This window comes from Chlorocebus sabaeus, chromosome 22, assembly GCF_047675955.1.
Source record: "Chlorocebus sabaeus isolate Y175 chromosome 22, mChlSab1.0.hap1, whole genome shotgun sequence".
NCBI classification, from domain to species: domain Eukaryota; kingdom Metazoa; phylum Chordata; class Mammalia; order Primates; family Cercopithecidae; genus Chlorocebus; species Chlorocebus sabaeus.
Genome location: NC_132925.1, coordinates 48,856,593 through 48,873,951, shown reverse-complemented (window position 1 = coordinate 48,873,951; position 17,359 = coordinate 48,856,593). Strand labels below are relative to the sequence as shown.

General features: G+C 48.0%; 1 protein-coding gene across 1 annotated transcript in view; it reads left to right on the top strand.

Moving 5' to 3' along the window:
* The window catches only part of EFCAB12 (EF-hand calcium binding domain 12), a 31,093-nt gene that overhangs the window by 8,065 nt on the left and 5,669 nt on the right, over positions 1 to 17,359 (top strand). The window contains exons 2-6 of the mRNA XM_007985387.3: positions 1,269 to 1,705; positions 5,608 to 5,793; positions 8,547 to 8,703; positions 12,909 to 13,105; positions 15,462 to 15,675. Of these exons, the coding sequence (XP_007983578.3) occupies positions 1,269 to 1,705; positions 5,608 to 5,793; positions 8,547 to 8,703; positions 12,909 to 13,105; positions 15,462 to 15,675 (1,191 nt within the window). The remainder of the gene's footprint in view (positions 1 to 1,268; positions 1,706 to 5,607; positions 5,794 to 8,546; positions 8,704 to 12,908; positions 13,106 to 15,461; positions 15,676 to 17,359) is intronic.

Sequence of the window (17,359 nt, the reverse complement as noted above, 5' to 3'; positions counted from 1 at the left end):
GGGCATAATCATAGTACCAGCATCATAGGTCTGTCCATTTGTCACTCACCAAATATGTACTGAGTTCCCATTATATGTAGACACTGTGGAGGTGCCAGGGCTCCAGGAACAAGAGAGATAGGGTTGTAGTCTTCACAGAACTCATAGTCTACTAGAAAAAATAAACATCAACCAAGTAATTACACCAAGGGTCTCAAAGGCAAATTGCTGCCCAAACCGAGGACTTCATAAAGAAAATGAGCTGCCTGTGAGACAATAAGGAATGGGGGAGTGTGTGGCAAGCTGGAGACGGCAGTGCCTCAGCCCAAAGTAACTCAGACTGAAAAATATCGAGCAAGGTGTTAAACAAAACAAGACCTCAACCCTCATTCAGCATGAGGGCCACCAGTTTTCAGCCCTTGATGTACCCAGTCGTGATAAGTGGTCTGAAGGAAAGTGCAGGTTGTGATGCAAAGATGTGGCCTGGAGGATGAGGAAGAGTACCCAGGGTGTAGATGGGGAGGGAACACTCCTGCTAGAGGGAGGAGCACATACCAACCCCTAGTCAGGATGAGGCTTGGACCACTCAGCAAAGAGAGAAGCCCAGGTGTCCAGGACATAGTAAGGAAAGAGAGGCAAGGGATTAGGGGGACAGGTTGACAGAAGAGGGGCACAGGACTTCATTTTAAGGGCTATCAAAAGTCATGGAAGGGCTTCAAAATGAGTGAATGGTGAGTATATGCCAATAATACCAGATATGTTATATACAAAGCAACTCTAATAGATTGGCTGATTTTAATATCACTCCCATCCAATAAAATAGGTTACCTTCATTATGCCTATTTTACCAATGAAGAGGTTGAGACAGAGAAGTTAAGTGGTTTGCTCAAGATCATGCACCCAGTAGGTGGCAGGACCAGGACTCAGACCGAAGAGCGTTCTGGCCCCAAAGCCTCTGCTCTTAATACTGTGCTGCCTCAGATGATCACACAAGATCAGACTGGCATCTTTAAAAGTTCATTCTGATTGCCAATGGGAGTGTTGGGGGCTGGGTGTGGAGAAGATGAAATAAGAGAAAGCATATAGAGCCCTTAGCTTACTGCCTGCTGTTGGGAATGCCCGGTCACATTAGATGAAATTATCCTTATCATTACAGCAAGACAATGATAAAACCTGTCCTGGAATCCAGGGCCCCTGACGCCCAGCCTGAAGCAAAAGTGTTTTTCCTTCCTGGCTCCTTTTAATCCTCTTCCAGAAAGAAACTCACCTTTTAACTCTCTTACCCCAAGGACTCTGCCCATCTAAGACTTCCATAGATGAAAATGCCGCCGTCTTTGATCCTGAACTGGTCATTGCCCACTGCTTCAAGCAGTTCAAGCAGAAGGACTTCCGCCTGCCTCAGACCCGCCGGCGAATCATCATGGTGCCTCGCAAGGAAGATCAGACACCCATTAATCCTGCATCCCAACCTCAGGCTCCCCCAAAGCCCATCCCCAGCTTCAAAGTTCTGGAAGCTAAAGATATCCAAGAGCAGCCAGAAGACAGGAAGACCTGGCTGAGCCGGAGGGCGAAGCTGCGGCAGGAGCTGGAGTCCTTTGGTGATGTAAAGAGGTGGCTGGAGAACAAGCCCAGCATCACGCCTTCAGAGGCCAAGGTCTTACACATGATCCACGAGGAGCAGAGTGCCCAGACAAATGCCTCCCAGGCAACTACCAGGACCACCAGGGTGAGCAGCCCCATTTGCCAGATGAACAAACCAAGAGTTTAGGGATGCATCATCATTTTATTCCCTTGGCTTAGGCTGGATAGGGATAGTTCACCCCATTTCACAGAGGAGCAAACGGAAGTCTTGAGAGGGAGGTGTATTAGTTATCTAGTTATCTATTGCTGCATAACAAACACCCCCAAATGACTGAAAGCAGCAAATATTTATGATCACACACAGTTTCTAGAGTCAGGAATTGGAGAGTAGCTTTGCTGGGTCGCTCTGGCTCAGAGTGTCTCATGAGGTTGCAGTCAGGATGTTGGCCTGGGCCTCAGTCGTCTGAAGGCTTGACTGGGGCAAAAGGATCTGCTTCCAAGCTGGCTCACTCATGTGGCTATTGGCAGGAGGTCTCAGTTCCTCCCCACATGGACCTCTCCATAGGGCTGCTTGAGTGTCCTCACAGTATGGCTGCTGGCATCCCCCAGAGTGAAGGGTCCAAAAAAGAGAGCAAGACAGAGGCTGCAATGCTCTTTAGGACCTAGTTTCCGAAGGCCTCAGTTTCAGAAGTTTCACACTATCACTTCCACCACATTCTCTTTGTCAGAAGTGAGTCCCTGAGTACTGCCCATGCTCAAGAAGGAAAGAAGAATCCGTCTTAGAAATGAGAGAAGCAGAATAATTTGTGGACATACCTTAAAATCACCCCAGAAGGGATCATTCCTGACAGTCCATCTTATGGGGTATTTGTAAAATACCCATTGTTCATTCATTTGTTCATGACACATGTTTGCTGAGGGTTCCATGTAGCACGCAGGTGCTCACAAGGCTATTGTGAGGGTGACGATTGTGAGGTTGGGAGGAAAAGGAGGATCCCCCTTTTACAAATGTGGAAATAGAAGCTCAGTGAGGCCAACATTTGTCCAAACATACAGTGATAGTAAGTGATAAGGGCACTACCAACTCCTTCTCTCTCTGTGACATTTCCTTGGAATAAAAAGTCAGATAAGTTGGGTTTAAACATAGCTCTGCTACTTCCTAGTTGTATGATTTGGGTCTCAGTTTTCTCATCCATAAAATAGAGATAACCATTGTTCCTACCTCCTGGGGTCACAATGATGTCTAAATGGATTCATTTATATAAGGTGCCTAGGACGCTATTGGACACATAGTGAGCACTCAAACATGTTTTCCATCTGTATTATTGTTGTAATCTCACGGTTGTCCATTGGGTTGGTTGACCCAGAAGCTTCAGGGCCAGTCCTTGCTGTTACTATAGCCAAAATCCTAATTTCATGGGTCTAACACACCCTCTTCTGCCAGCAGCATAGGGTCTAAGAATAAGAACTAGACGGGTTAGAAATGCAGGTGTACTGCTTACTGGCTGTGTGGCATTGGGAAAACCCTTGACATCTCTAAGCCTGATTCCTTATTGTGAATTAGGTAGTACCTCATACCTCATTCATAGGATCGTTTATTCCTTCAGCAAATACTTACTGCCTGTCTTCCTAGGGCCTGGGCTTTGTTCAGTATAAAGGTGGGAGATGGGGATACACTGCAAATAAGAAATGGTCTTGCTTTCAAGGTGTCTTAGTGTGACTTCTCTTGCTATCACGGAAGACCTGATACTGGGTAATTTATAAAGAAAAGAGATTTTTTTGGCTCACAGTCTTGGAGGCTGAAAGTCCTCATGAGGTTGCAGTCAGGATATTGGCCTGGGCCACAGTCATCTGAAGGCTTGACTGGCCGGCCTCTAGGTACGGCCTCGTGCTGCATCCTAACACGGTGGAAGGCATCTCAGGGTGAGGGGGTACACGAAAGGGAGCCAAACTGGCTTTTCTAGCAGATCCCACTCATGATAACGAACCCACTTCCATGATAATCAATTAATCCATAACCCATTAATCCATTAATCCATACATGAATTAATGGATTCATGACAGCAGACCCCTCATGACCCAATCACCTCTTAAAGGCCCCACCTCTTTTTTTTTTTTTTTTTTTTTTTGAGAAGGAGTCTCGCTCTGTCGCCCAGGCTGGAGTGCAGTGGTGTGATCTCGGCTCACTGCAAGCTTCGCCCCCTGGGTTCACACCTTTCTTCTGCCTCAGCCTCCCGAGTAGCTGGGACTACAGGTGCCTGCCACCACGCCCAGTTAGTTTTTTGTATTTAGAGACGGAGTTTCACATGTTAGCCAGGATGATCTTGATTTCCTGACCTCGTGATCCACCCGCCTCGGCCTCCCAAAGTGCTGGGATTACAGGCTTGAGCCACCACGCCCAGCCAAGGCCCCACCTCTTAATACCATTATGTTAATAACAGTATTAAGTTACTTGTGACCCGGCCCATCTGTGGTCATCAAAAGATGCTGCGTTTCTAACGAGCTTCTGGTGATGCCTGTGGTACTGGTCCACGGACCACACTTTTACTTTCACTAGCTATTTAATAATGTAAATTAATTATAAATTGGCCGGGCGCGGTGGCTCAAGCCTGTAATCCCAGCACTTTCGGAGGCTGAGACAGGCGGATCACGAGGTCAGGAGATCGAGACCATCCTGGCTAACACGGTGAAACCCCGTCTCTATTAAAAAATACAGAAAACGGCCGGGCGCGGTGGCTCAAGCCTGTAATCCCAGCACTTTGGGAGGCCGAGACGGGCGGATCACGAGGTCAGGAGATCAAGACCATCCTGGCTAACCCGGTGAAACCCCGTCTCTACTAAAAAATACAAAAATCTAGCCGGGCGAGGTGGCGGGCGCCTGTAGTCCCAGCTACTCGGGAGTCTCGAGGCAGGAGAATGGCGTGAACCCGGGAGGCGGAGCTTGCAGTGAGCTGAGATCCGGCCACTGCACTCCAGCTCGGGCGACAGAGCGAAACTCCGCCTCAAAAAAAAAAAAAAAAAAAAAAAAAAAAATACAGAAAACTAGCCGGGCGAGGTGGCGAGTGCCTGTAGTCCCAGCTACTCGGGAGGCTGAGGTAGGAGAATGGCATAAACCCGGGAGGCGGAGCTTGCAGTGAGCTGAGATCCAGCCACTGCACTCCAGCCTGGAAGACAGAGCCAGACTCTATCTCAAAAAAAAAAAAAAAAAAAAAAAAAAAAAAAAAAAAATTTTATTATAAATTTAAAAATCCAGTCCCTCAATCACACCAGCCACATTTGGAGTGCTCAATAGTCACATGTGCCAAGTGGCTTAACAAAACTCACTTTAAGTTTAAACATGTGTTTTGGAGGGGACAAACATTAAGCCGTAGCACAAGGTGTTCACATGTTAGTGGGGGAGGCAGCCACATCGGATTAATGGCTCTACAGTTTGCTATAGGCCATTAATAGAAGTGGGTCTCTATTATAGTAAGCACCCCGGGAGGAGCACAGAGGAACAATACCCTAGGGAATGGGAAGGCCCTTTGTAAACTGTCCAGTGCTGCACCAAGGTAGAAGATTATCATCATTACAAAATATGCCCTTTCACCTGGAATTGGAGGAGGAGGAGTATTTGGACAGATAGAGAAAGAGAGAAAAATTTTCCAGGCAAGAGGCCTATACCAGATGCAAAGGCTGGGGGAGGGGGTGGGGGATCTCCACATGGTTCCAGGGAAGGGTATAGGTTTTGGTGCACTGAGAGACCAGACCAGTGGGATTACAGATACTGCCTGGTTTGACAGGAGAGATATAGATAAGAATGAAATTTTAGTTCCTATATTTTCCAAGCCTTGTGTTTTTCAGATGAGAAAACCAAGGCTCAGAGAAGCAAAGTCTCCCAGGCATTTTGTGGCCAAACACAGTTGCCCTGAATCCAGTGCCCTTTGTACTCTATCCTACTATTTAGAGTTGCTCGGCCTCTCCTTACTCCCTAACTCTGGTGACTGCATCCCACTGGCCGATCTCCCTTGAACTCTCTCCTCTGCCCTACCCTCTCGCCTCTTCCAGAAAAAAGGCCCCCGGCTCTCCCGCCAGATGGTGCCCCAGCTCCAGCTGCCCAAGCCCCCTGCCCTGTCAGTCATGTACTCCTACCTGCATAGCCACAAGATCAAGATCCTGGAGATATTTCACAAGGTGGGCCAGGGTGAGAACCAGAGAATCACCAGGGAGGAGTTCATCACGGCTGTAAAGGCAGTAAGTGCCGCCTGCTTTCTCTGGATAGGCCTAAGTGGGCAGGATGTCCATGTACTCCCTCTTTGCCGCCCCCTGCTGGGTTCTAGTTCAACTGAGAAGTAGATATAAGGAGTGCAAACTGTCTGCCTTATTACTTATAAAGCCAGATTGGAAAATATGGATTAACTTGTGGCCAAATCAGATCCTTAAAATCTGCTCCCCACACCAGTCTGACATTGAAAGCCCCCACCTGAGTGGAAAGTCTGCAGAGTCAACCTCATAACCAGCCAGCTACCTTGGGGAATCCCTGTCTTGCACAGCAGACCCCAAAACTGAGATCAGAGAAAGCTGGTAGAGTGTCTCCAACTGTTACTGGCATATAAATTACATGGGGGTCCTGTCGAAATGCAGCTTCTGACCCAGTACAGCTGTGGGTCATCAAAAGATGCTGTATTTCTAATGAGCTCCTGGTGTTGCCTGCAGTACTGGTTTATGAACCACACTTTTACTTTCACTGGCTATTTATTAATGTAAATCAATTATAAATTTAAAAATCCAGTCTGTCTATCACACCAGCTACACATTTTGAGTGCTCAGTAGTCACATGTGGCAAGTGGCTCCTCTACTGGACTGCACAGATGTGGAACATTTCCATCATCATGGAAAGTTTTATCGGCCTAGCAGAGGTCTGCAAACTGTGGCTCACGAGACAAGTCCAGCCTGCTTCCTGTTTTTTTAAATAAAGTTTTATTGGAACACAGTCACACTCATTCATCCTTGAATTGTCTGTGGCTGCTTTCATGCTACAATGGCACAGTTGAACAGTATGACACACTGTATAGCTAGCCAAACCTAAAATATTTACTGAGTTTTTTGTTTGTTTGTTTGTTTGTTTTTTGAGACGCAGTCTCACTCTGTCACCAGGCTGGAGTGCAGTGGCACGATCTTGGCTCACTGCAACCTCCGCCTCCTGGGTTCAAGCGGCTTTCCTGCCTCAGACTCCCGAGTAGCTGGGACTATAGGCATGCACCACCACACCCAGCTAATTTTTGTATTTTTAGTAGAGAAGGAGTTTCACCATGTTGGCCAGGATTGTCTCGATCTCTTGACCTTGTGATCCACCTGCCTCAGCCTCCCAAAGTGCTAGAATTACAGGTGTGAGCCACTACGCCTGGCTCTATCTGACTTTTTACAGAAAAAGCTTGCTAACCCTAGTCTAGATGAGTTAAGTTTTTCTATATTTTGAATGCAAGATACTTTACCCTGGCATGATGGCTCATGCCTGTAATCCCCCAACACTTTGGAAGGCCAAAGCCAAAAGATTGCTCGAGGCCAAGAGCTTGAGATCAGCCTAAGTAACATAGTGAGACCCCCATCTCTACAAAAAATTAAAAAGCTTAGCCCAGTGTGGTGGCACACACCTGTAGTCCCAGCTACATGGGAGGGTCAGATGGGAGGATCACTTGAGCCCAGGAGTTAGAGGCTGCAGTGAGCTATGATCACAACACTACACTCCAGACTGGGTGACAGAGCAAGATCCTGACTTAAAAGAAATCCAAACAACAACGACAAATACCTTAAACAACTTTAAGAAGTTGACTGTGATGTCTTTTGTGGCTTTAAATTATTACCAGTTTTCTCACACATGTTTTATGACATGTAATTATCTCAACAACATTTCAAAGTATTTAAAGATAATGGTATTTAATCTCCATAACCCAAAGTTTAAATAATTACATTCTTTAGCACCAGGAAAGTTCTTTTTTTTTTTTTTTTTTTTTTTTTTTTGAGACGGAGCTTGGTTCTTGTCGCCCAGGCTGGAGTGCAATGGTGCAGTCTTGGGTCACTGCAAACTCCCTCTCCCTGGTTCAAGGGATTCTCTTGCCTCAGCCTCCCGGGTACTGGGATTATAGGCATATGCCACCATGCCTGGCTAATTTTGTGTTTTTAGTAGAGATGGGGCTTCACTATGCTGGCCAGTCTGATCTCGAACTCCTGACCTCAGGCATTCCACCCGCCTTGGCCTCCTAAAGTGCTGGGATTACAAGCATGAGCCACCACACCTGGCCAGCACCAGGAGAGTTCTGATCTTACTTAAGGAACGTTCAAGGCTAGGCGCAGTGGCTCATGCCTGTTTACCTAGCACTTTGGGAGGCCGCGGCAGGAGGATCACTTGAGGCCAGGAATTTGAGTAAAGTTCAGTGAACAATGACTATTGTCTAAAGAAACTAAAGAACAAAATCATATTTCCTTTACAACTTTTCTTCTTGAATATCCAATGTTGCTGGCAAGCATTATACACTTCCAGAGTTGCTCATTGTCCTTAAAAGAGTGAGGTGTATAGTATTCTTGATCCCATTTTCCAGGAATTAAGGGAGATTTATGTGTTACTTGTGGACAGGGATGATCCATATGTGAAATCATGCTTCATATCCAGGATGGTAGATCTGCCATTGAGACTGATAGGAAGTGGGGTGGGACCCTAGAGGAAGAAGTAACCCACTCTATAAAGATGGTGACATCTGGACTGGACTTTGAAGGAGGGATGGGAGTTTTTCAGGCAGAGAAGAGGAACTGCCTGAGCAAAGGCAAAGGTAAGAAAGGACCAGGAAAGGGCTCTGAGCTCCTGCAGCAGGGATCTTGGGTATAGTAGTGAGTGGTTGAGGATGAAACTGGAAGCAGGATGGGGATCTGAGGAGGCTGGTAAGGCCTTGGCCATCAGGGCAGGATGTTTAGATGGGAGCCTGCTAGTCTCAAGGTCTCTGTCTCCTCAGGTCGGAGTCCCTCTGAAGAACCAGGAGGTGGAGGATATAGTGATCTACCTCAGCTCTCTTGGGAAGCACAACACCATCACCATGGACATCCTGGCCAATACCTACAAGCAGTGGTCTATGGCTCAGCAAAGGAGCAGCCTGGCCACTGCAAGGAAGCGTGCGTACCCCTCCCTGTCCTGTGCCTCCACCTCCCCGTCCTGGGAGCGAGCATGGTGCAGGAAGCCTTGGCCTCTCCTCCAAACTCACTTCCTCAGTGTGTTCCCCAGTTTGGGCTGACTGTGGTTTGGCCAAGCCTCTGGAAATTTTCAGGCCCAGAGATTAAGTAAGGAGCAGATATTCCCTTGAGTGCCCAGCTACCACTGTGTCCATTCAAAGACAAATGAGTCCCTGCCCTTGTTCTTAGCGGAGGATACTCAGCCCACCAGAGCCCACCTGAGAGGCTGAGAACTGACCCAAATGGCAAGCCTTTCCGGAGACATTTATGTGTATGTGGGTCCAAGGCCTCCTCACTATTAATCCATACCTTATTGATAAAATTCTTGTTCAGAACCAGAATTAGCACATGTTTACAGTTTACTGGAAAGTATATTTTGGTATTCTGCTATCAGGGGTATTATGGCAGGGTTGCTGTGAACAGTTGTAAAGGTTGTGCATGGCTCAAGTTCCATCTGCCAAGCAATACACTTGTGGGGCCACATCTGCCCAGACAAGGCACAGAGGCAAATTAGAAATGGACTTGCTAAAGCTCTGGCTGTGAATTTACTCTACAACACAAAGGTGCATTGTATAATATTTCTTTATATCTTAGTACCATTCTTGTAGTAAACAAACAAAAAAGAACAATTACAACCACCCACCCATTCCAGCACCCTTCCCAAACATAGCCACAGCTTTGTTTTTCTAAATGAAACAAATCTTGCTCTGTTCCCATCCACCAGGTTGGCAGGAATTTAATCTCATGCATGTTTGGAGCCTCCTTGTCCTCCCTGAGTCACACAGGAGCCCTGGAGGAGGCAGTGGAGGGGTTTCCTAACAATGCTAAAGATCCGGGGTGAGGCCATTCGAGTTTACGGTCACACCAAGTGGAGTTACTCAGCATCTTCACTGGAGTGGCTCATTTGGGAACAGCAGGCAACTCAGAGCATCCATTCCTCAGTCCTCTGGGAGATTTTCAATGTCCAGTCTCAACCAGCTGCCCTGCAGAGAAACCATCACCTCCCAAGCAGGGTCTCTGCCTCTGTCAGAGCTCAGGGAACCTTAGCACCCCAACAGTCGTCTCCTGCATGTATCACCACCCCAACAGTAGTAATCTCCTTTATGTCCAGCACATTTTTAAGGTCGCCTCGAGTTGGGCTGCTTTCCCTCTGATACTCTTTGTGCCTTTTTATTATAAATTACCGAGCTCATCGCTATCTGTGTAGCTGGCTGCAAGTCATTTGAATGACCACAGTGTGCTGTGATGCATATTTGCAGCAGAGATATTTTGGGGCCTGTTACTTCCCAGTAAGTAAACACAAAGTCAAACAGCAGACATTTGCTCTCATGGTGCTATTTTGGCATCATCACTGAGTTCTTTTGCCCTGGTGAGCAACAGTGGTAAGATGGGTAGACTGGGGTGTGTAAGAATTAAAGAAAGAGGAAAGAAACATGAAAGGTGGCTCAATAGTCAAGTACAGGTTTATTTCAGAGAAAACAAACCTGAGAGTGGCAGCTGGCTGAGTTAGGTCAGAGCCACACTCTCTTACAGACTAAGAGTTTTTAAAGATTCAGTGTGGGAGAGTTTATCAGAGGTGTGGACTGCTTCTGTGTCTCTTTGTTGGGCTTATCTGGGAGGGAGAGTTGTGTGTCTGTTTCCATCTTTCTGCAGCTGCAGGCATATCCCCCAAGTCTGCTTTTAGCTTCCCTATCTTAGTGCACCTGAAGGGAAAGGAATGTGCTTATTAAGGCCCACTGTTTTACTGGGGCCTATTGTATGAGGGTGAAGTTTGGCAGTCACCCAAGAGACTTTCCCCCACCTCCCTCTGTGCCCAAGCTGTCTTATCTGTGTTTTACCGTCTGCTCTTTCTGGCTGCTCGTAGTTAGAAGAGAAGTGATTTCCTTGAAATGCATGAGGCTAGAAAGGGAGCTGAAACTTAAAGTGGCGGTGTTTGTCCCTGGTGACGGTGCTCCTGCTCTGTCAGGGTGTCTCTCACTTTGTCTAAAGAGGCAAGAGTTTGAGTGTCTTGGCAGAGGTGCCTTCTTCCAGTAGTTCTTCTTGCAGTAGCTCTTCTTCATTCTTGCAGAATGATCTCAGTTTATCCTTCATGTCCGCAGAGGTCACAATTGCTATTCCTGCTTTACGAGGAGGAAGCTGGAGCTCAGAGAGGCTGAGCCACTTGTTCACAGCCTCAATAGAAGGTGGTAAGTTTAGGATATTATTTCAGCTTCAGACAATGAAGGTCTAAACCAGGGCAGGGACAATGGGATTCTTTCATTCATTAGAATCTTTGTTGAGCAACTACTGTGTGCCCCTTCTAGAAACTAGGAACACAGCAGTGGGTCAGCCAAAGCGCCAGCTTTTGATGAGCTTGCACCTAAAGGGCTGGTGGTCAGGGAAGGCCTCTCTGAGAAGCAGACATTGGAGCTGACATCTGAGTGATTGACAGGAATTAGTCTTGGGGGAAGTGCAATCTAGGCAGATAGAACTGTGAAGGCAAAGGCCCTGGGGTAGGAAAGCTTGCAAGAGACAGAAGGTGATGAAGGTGGCTAGGTGGAATGAGTGAAGGGTGAATTGTACGCCATGGACCAGGTGGGAAGGCAGCTGAGGCCAGACGGTGCAGTAGGGCCTTGTAGCCCAGGGAAAGGACTCTGGGTTTTGGTCTAAGTGCTGTGGGAAGCCAAGGGAATGAGGCGATCTGGTCTGTCTATTTATCTATCTATCTATCTATCTATCTATCTATCTATCTATCTATCTCTCTATCTCTCTATCTATCCATCCACACATATCCAACATAAGGAGACCCACGCATCGGGATCTCCTTATGTTGCCCAGGCTGGAGTGAAGTAGTTATTCACAGGTGTGATCATAGCTTACTGCAGCCTCGAATTCCTGGGCATAAGCAATCCTCCCACCTCAGCCTCCTGAGTATCTGGAACCACAGGCGTGCCACTGCACCCTGCTCTATATATGTATATATTTATATATTTTTGGGATAGAGTCTTGCTCTGTCGTCCAGGCTAGAGTGCAGTGGTGTGATCTCTTCTCACTGCAACTTCCACCTCCCATGTTCAAGCAATTCTCCTGTCTCAGCCTCCTGAGTAGTTAGGATTACAGGCACATGCCACTGCACCCGGCTAATTTTTGTATTTTTAGTAGAGACGGGGTTTCACCATATTGGTCAGGCTGGTCTCAAACTACTGACCTCAGCTGATCCACTTGCCTCAGCCTCCCAGAGTGCCCTGCTCTATATTTTTGTTTGTTTGTTTATTTTTGAGACGGAGTCTCGCTCTGTCACCCATGCTGGAGTGCAGTGGCGCGATCTCAGCTCACTGCAACATCCAGGTCCTGGGTTCAAGTAATTCCCCTGCTTCAGCCTCCGGAGTAGCTGGGACTACAGGCACGTGCCACCACGCCTGGCTAATTTTTTGTATTTTTAGTAGAGATGGGGTTTCACAATGTTACCCAGAATGGTCTCGATCTCCTGACCTCATGATCCACCCTCCTCAGCCTCCCAAAGTGCTGGGATTACAGACATGAGCCACTGCACCTGGCCATACTCTATATTTTTTTTTTTTTTTTTTTTTTTTTTTTGAGACGGAGTCTTGCTCTGTGCCCCAGGCTGGAGTGCAGTGGCGCAATCTCGGCTCACTGCAAGCTCCGCCCCCCCGGGTTCACGCCTTTCTCCTGCCTCAGCCTCCCGAGTAACTGGGACTACAGGCGCCCGCCACCTCGCCCGGCTAATTTTCTTGTATTTTTAGTAGAGACGGGGTTTCACCGTGTTAGCCAGGATGGTCTCGATCTCCTGACCTCGTGATCCGCCCGTCTCGGCCTCCCAAAGTGCTGGGATTACAGGCTTGAGCCACCGCGCCCGGCCCATACTCTATATTTTTTAAAGATCCTATTTGCTGCTTGGTGAGACAGGGTGACAGGACAAGAATGGCAGCCAGAGGGCTGGGGTTGGTGCGGTAACGGACACCATTAGTGGAGATAGAGAGGAGGGCCACATCTAAGGTACAGCTCAGGTGGGCACTGCCCAGACGTGTGGGAAGGGAGCGGAGGGTTGGCCTGGTGCCTGCTGGGTGACACTGGATAACTGCTTGGCAGGTTCCGTGGCTCGGCACCCTCTTAGTCCCTCCTTCCTTCATCTCTTCCCTCGACTCTAGGTTATATCTTGGTTAAGCACAGAGATTTCCTGAAGGGTCCGCTCAAGAAGCAGGAGGTGGATTCAGCCCCACAGCTTCCCAAAGTGGACCTGCTGACGGTGCCTGCAGTCGACACACAGATGGAGGCGCGGCCCATGACCCTGGAGGAGATGGAGGAAGTAGGCAAGCGGTACCGCGAGCGGCAGCGACAGCACAAGGTACCTCGCCAGCCCAAGGAGGGCATGTGGCTTGGGGATGAGCAGCGGGGGTTCACATCACTGCAGTAGCATCACCCGCTGGCTGCAGAACCCTGGGGAGGGGGGTCTTCACCTCTACAACCACCCCTTCTTCACGTCCCTCACCTGTAAAATAAGAATACCTGCCTCCTGAGTTTTTGTGAAAATGCAGTAAGATCCTGTTTCTGAAAGTATCACGTCCCCCGTCCCTATTCTTTAATTATGACTTTTCATCCTGAGACTGGGCCTGCATTTTCATCACAGCTGGAATCCAGGCAGCTGGCACAGGGCCTGGCACTGGGTAGACTTTCCAGAAATATATGGCAAATGAAGGAAGGAAGGATTGATTGCATGAATTAGCTTGTCCAGTAAACATTTGTTGAGAGCCTACCATGTGCCAGGCACTCTTCTGGGCGTTGTAGTAAGCCTAAGAGTCCCTGCCCCTAGGAAGCTGACAGTCTAGTAAGGGAGGCAGACAACATCAATACAATACTACATATAAATATTCATATATAATATAGGCTTGGAGTGGTGTCTTGCACCTGTAAGCCCCGCGCCTTGAGAGGCCAAGGTACTGAGAGGACTGCTTGAGCCCAGGAGTTCGAGGCCATCCTAGGCAACATAGGGAGATCCTGTCTCTACAAAAAAATTAAAGTTAGCCTAGTGTGATGGCATGTGCCTGTGGTCCCAGCTACTCAAGAGGCTGAGGTGAGAGGATTGCCTGAGCCCAGACGGTTGAGACTGCAGTAAGCTAAGATCGCACCACTGCACTCCAGCCTAAGGGAAAGAGCAAGATCGTGTCTCAAAAAAAAAAAAGTATATACGGGCCAGGTGCAGTGGCTCACGCCTGTAATCCTAGCACTTTGGGAGGCCAAAGTAGGAGGATCACTGGAGGCCAGGAGTTTGAGACCAACCTGGGCAATATAGCAAGAACCCGTCTCTGCAAAAAGTTTTTAAAAAATTAGCCAGCATGGTGGCGTGTGCCTGTGGCTCCACCTACTGAAGAGGCTGAGGCCAGAGGATGGCTTGAACCTGGGAGGTCAAGGCTGCAGTGAGCTATCATTGCACAATGCACCCCAGCCCAGGCTACAAAGTGAGACCATGTCTCTAAAAATAATAATAATAATAATAATAATAAATTAATACAAATATATGTGTATAAAAAATTAAAAATGCACATTTCTGGTTATACCTACAATATTTGTATTTGTACATATAATAAAATGGCAGATATTGCTAAGTGCTAGATCTACTAAGATTTGATTCAGTTGCTTGACAAGAAAACCCAAAATGTTTGAGCAGGGACCATCAAAGTTCCCCTGTAAAGGGCCAGATAGTAAACATTTTAGGCCTGGTGGGCCATATGTTGTCTGTCGCAACTACTCAGCTCTGCTATTGCAGCAGGAAAGCAGCCACAGACAGCACCTTAACAAATAAGTGTGGCTGTGCTCCAACAAAACTTTATTTATAAAAACAGCTGGTGGGCCAGATTTGGCCCATGGGCTGGTCTTTGCTGATTCTGGTGTTAGAAGCTTTAAAAGATAGTTTTTTTTTTTTTTTCCTTGTTAAAAAACAAGGTGGTGGCAGCCAACAAAAGCAGCTACCTGCTCTGCCAGCCTCCTCCTATCTTAGCTTGTGGCTTTTACCTCAAGGTTACAGATGGTTGCTCCTAATTTAAATTCCCGTGCAGCCAAACACTCAAATGTCACTTTTCTTTTCTTCTCTTTTCTCCTCTTCTCTTCTTTTCTTTTTTTGAGACAGTCTCACTATACTGCCCAGGCTGGAGTGCAGTGACTTGATCTTGGCTCACAGAAGCCTCAACTTCCTAGGCTCAAGCCATCCTTCCACCTCAGCCTCCTGAGAAGCTGGGACTACAGGCATGCGCCACCATGCCCAGCTAATTTTTGCTTGTAGAAACAGGGTTTTGCCACATTGCCTAGACTGATCTCAGACTCCTGGGCTCAAGTTATCCTCCTGCCTCGGCCTCCCAAAGTGCTGGGATTACAGGTGTGAGCCACCTTGTGGCCTTGTGAATGTCATTTTTCAATAGGACACCTCTAGGGCATGTGTACTGTGTTTTACTGTATATGTTACACAATCATGTGTGCACACCTGCACACCCATCAACAGGGCTGTGACTTCAGAACCTGAGCTTCCGAACCTGAAGTCTTCACTGACTTCAGAACCGGAACTGCAGCCCCACTGGACATTGGTTGCCATCACCCCTCGTGGGGACCTCGCAGGGGAGAGGTCGATGAGGCACTGCATGTACCTTCTTCTGGCCAGGAGGAGGGACACAGGCAAGAGAAGGACAAGCCTCTTTCTGCTTCCTTCGCAGCTCATGATCCCCTCCATCCAGTACACGGAGCAGTGCCGCCTGGTGCGCTGTGGGAATCGGCACTTTGATGAGCACTGCCTCCCGTCCACCATCCACGGGGATATGAGGGAGCTCATTGACTCGACCCGCAGGCACAACTTTCTTGTCTACCTGCAATGCTGGAAGCTCTGTGAGTCCTATGGCCTCCCGCTGACGGAGGACATCCTCATGAAAGGTAAGGGCCTCGGTGGCTGGCCCTAGGAAGATGCCAAGGGAACCCCAGAGCTAGGGCGAGGGTGATGCCACCCAAGGCACCCATGCAACCATTCAAGCCACTGTAGTCTCTGGTGGTGACACTGGGAATAAGGCAGAGTGGGGGCGTGGAGGAGAAGAGGAGGAGCCCAGTCTGTTTTGCTGCTAGATGAGATTTCTAGAAGGCCTGGAGGTCTGGGTTCCACAACTGAGATTTGGAAGTCTGGATTCTGGAACCCTGATCTTGGTGAACCAAAAGCTCATCCTAGAGTAGAAAGCCCCAAGGACAGGAGTTCTGAGTGAGAAAGCCCTGAGGTTGAACATAAAGGAAGAGTTGTAATAGTGAAGAGGGAGATTTGATAGAAATGATAACTGCTATCGAAACAAAGCCTTTCTCTAGGCCAGGCTGTTGCTTGGTTCTTCTGCAACAAGCAGTGGGGTACAAATGCACCTGGAGACAGGACCTGCTGAAGCCCTGAGATTTCCACACTGCTTCTACCCTCTGCTTGGGTGGAGAATGCATTTTCATACATCCAAGCTGGTCTGAGCCCACTGTGTCTCTGAGGGGTGAGCACTTCTAATATGTGGGAGTGAAGAAGGGCCCAGCCCCAACATGACAATTTAGCAATGCCTGCATTCCAAACTCGTGAATTGGTGAATGTATAAATTTGTTTTGTTTTGTTTTGAAACGGAGTCTCACTCTGTTGCCCAGGCTGGAGTGTAGTGGTGCGATCTCAGCTCACTGCAACCTCCACCTTCCGGGTTCAAGCAATTCTCCTGCCTTGGCCTCCCGAGTAGCTGGGATTACAGGTGTGCACCACCATGCACAGCTAATTTTTGTGTTTTTAGTAGAGACAGGGTTTCACCATGTTGGCCAGGCCAGTCTTGAACTCCTGACCTCAGGTGATTCACCTGCCTTGGCCTCCGAAAGTGCTGGGATGACAGGCATGAGCCACCGCGCCCGGCCTGGAGAGTGTATAAATTTAATGGGCAGGATCTTCTCTGTGCTTTAAAAACATGAAGGAGCAAGCTGCACTTGGGGGCAGCGGTTTTCTCCTCTGGACCTCTGCCTAGGAAGGAACTTTGGCCATACTGGGAAATGTAGCTTTCTGAGAAAGGAACACGCCACACAGGCAGTGGTGTGACTTATGTGAGAACTAGACTTTACAGTCACAATTGATTATTACCGTCTTTTTCCCAAGAGGGAGGGAAACAAGTGCTGAATTTATAGGGCCTTGGGTCTTCTTAGATTAGTTTGCTAGGGCTCCCATAACAAAATACCAGTCTGTGGACTGGGCTGCTTCCACAATAGGAATTTATTTTTCACCATTCTGGAGGCTGGAGGTCCCAGATTGAGGTGCCATCAGGGCTGATTTCCAAGGCCTCTCTCCTTGGCTGGCAGATGGCTGCCTCCTTGCTGCCTCCACACAGTTTTTTCTCTGCACATGCACACCTGGTGTCTCTCTTGTGTGTCCACATTTTCTCTTATAAGGACGCCAGTCAAATTGGATTAGGACCCACCCATGGACAGCCTCATTTTAGCTTGATCATCTCCTTCAATACTTTATCTCCAGGCTGGGCACAGTGGTTCACCCCAATAATCCCAGTACTTTGGGAGACCAAGGCAGAAGGATAGCTTGATCCCAGGAGTTCAAGGCTGTAGTGAG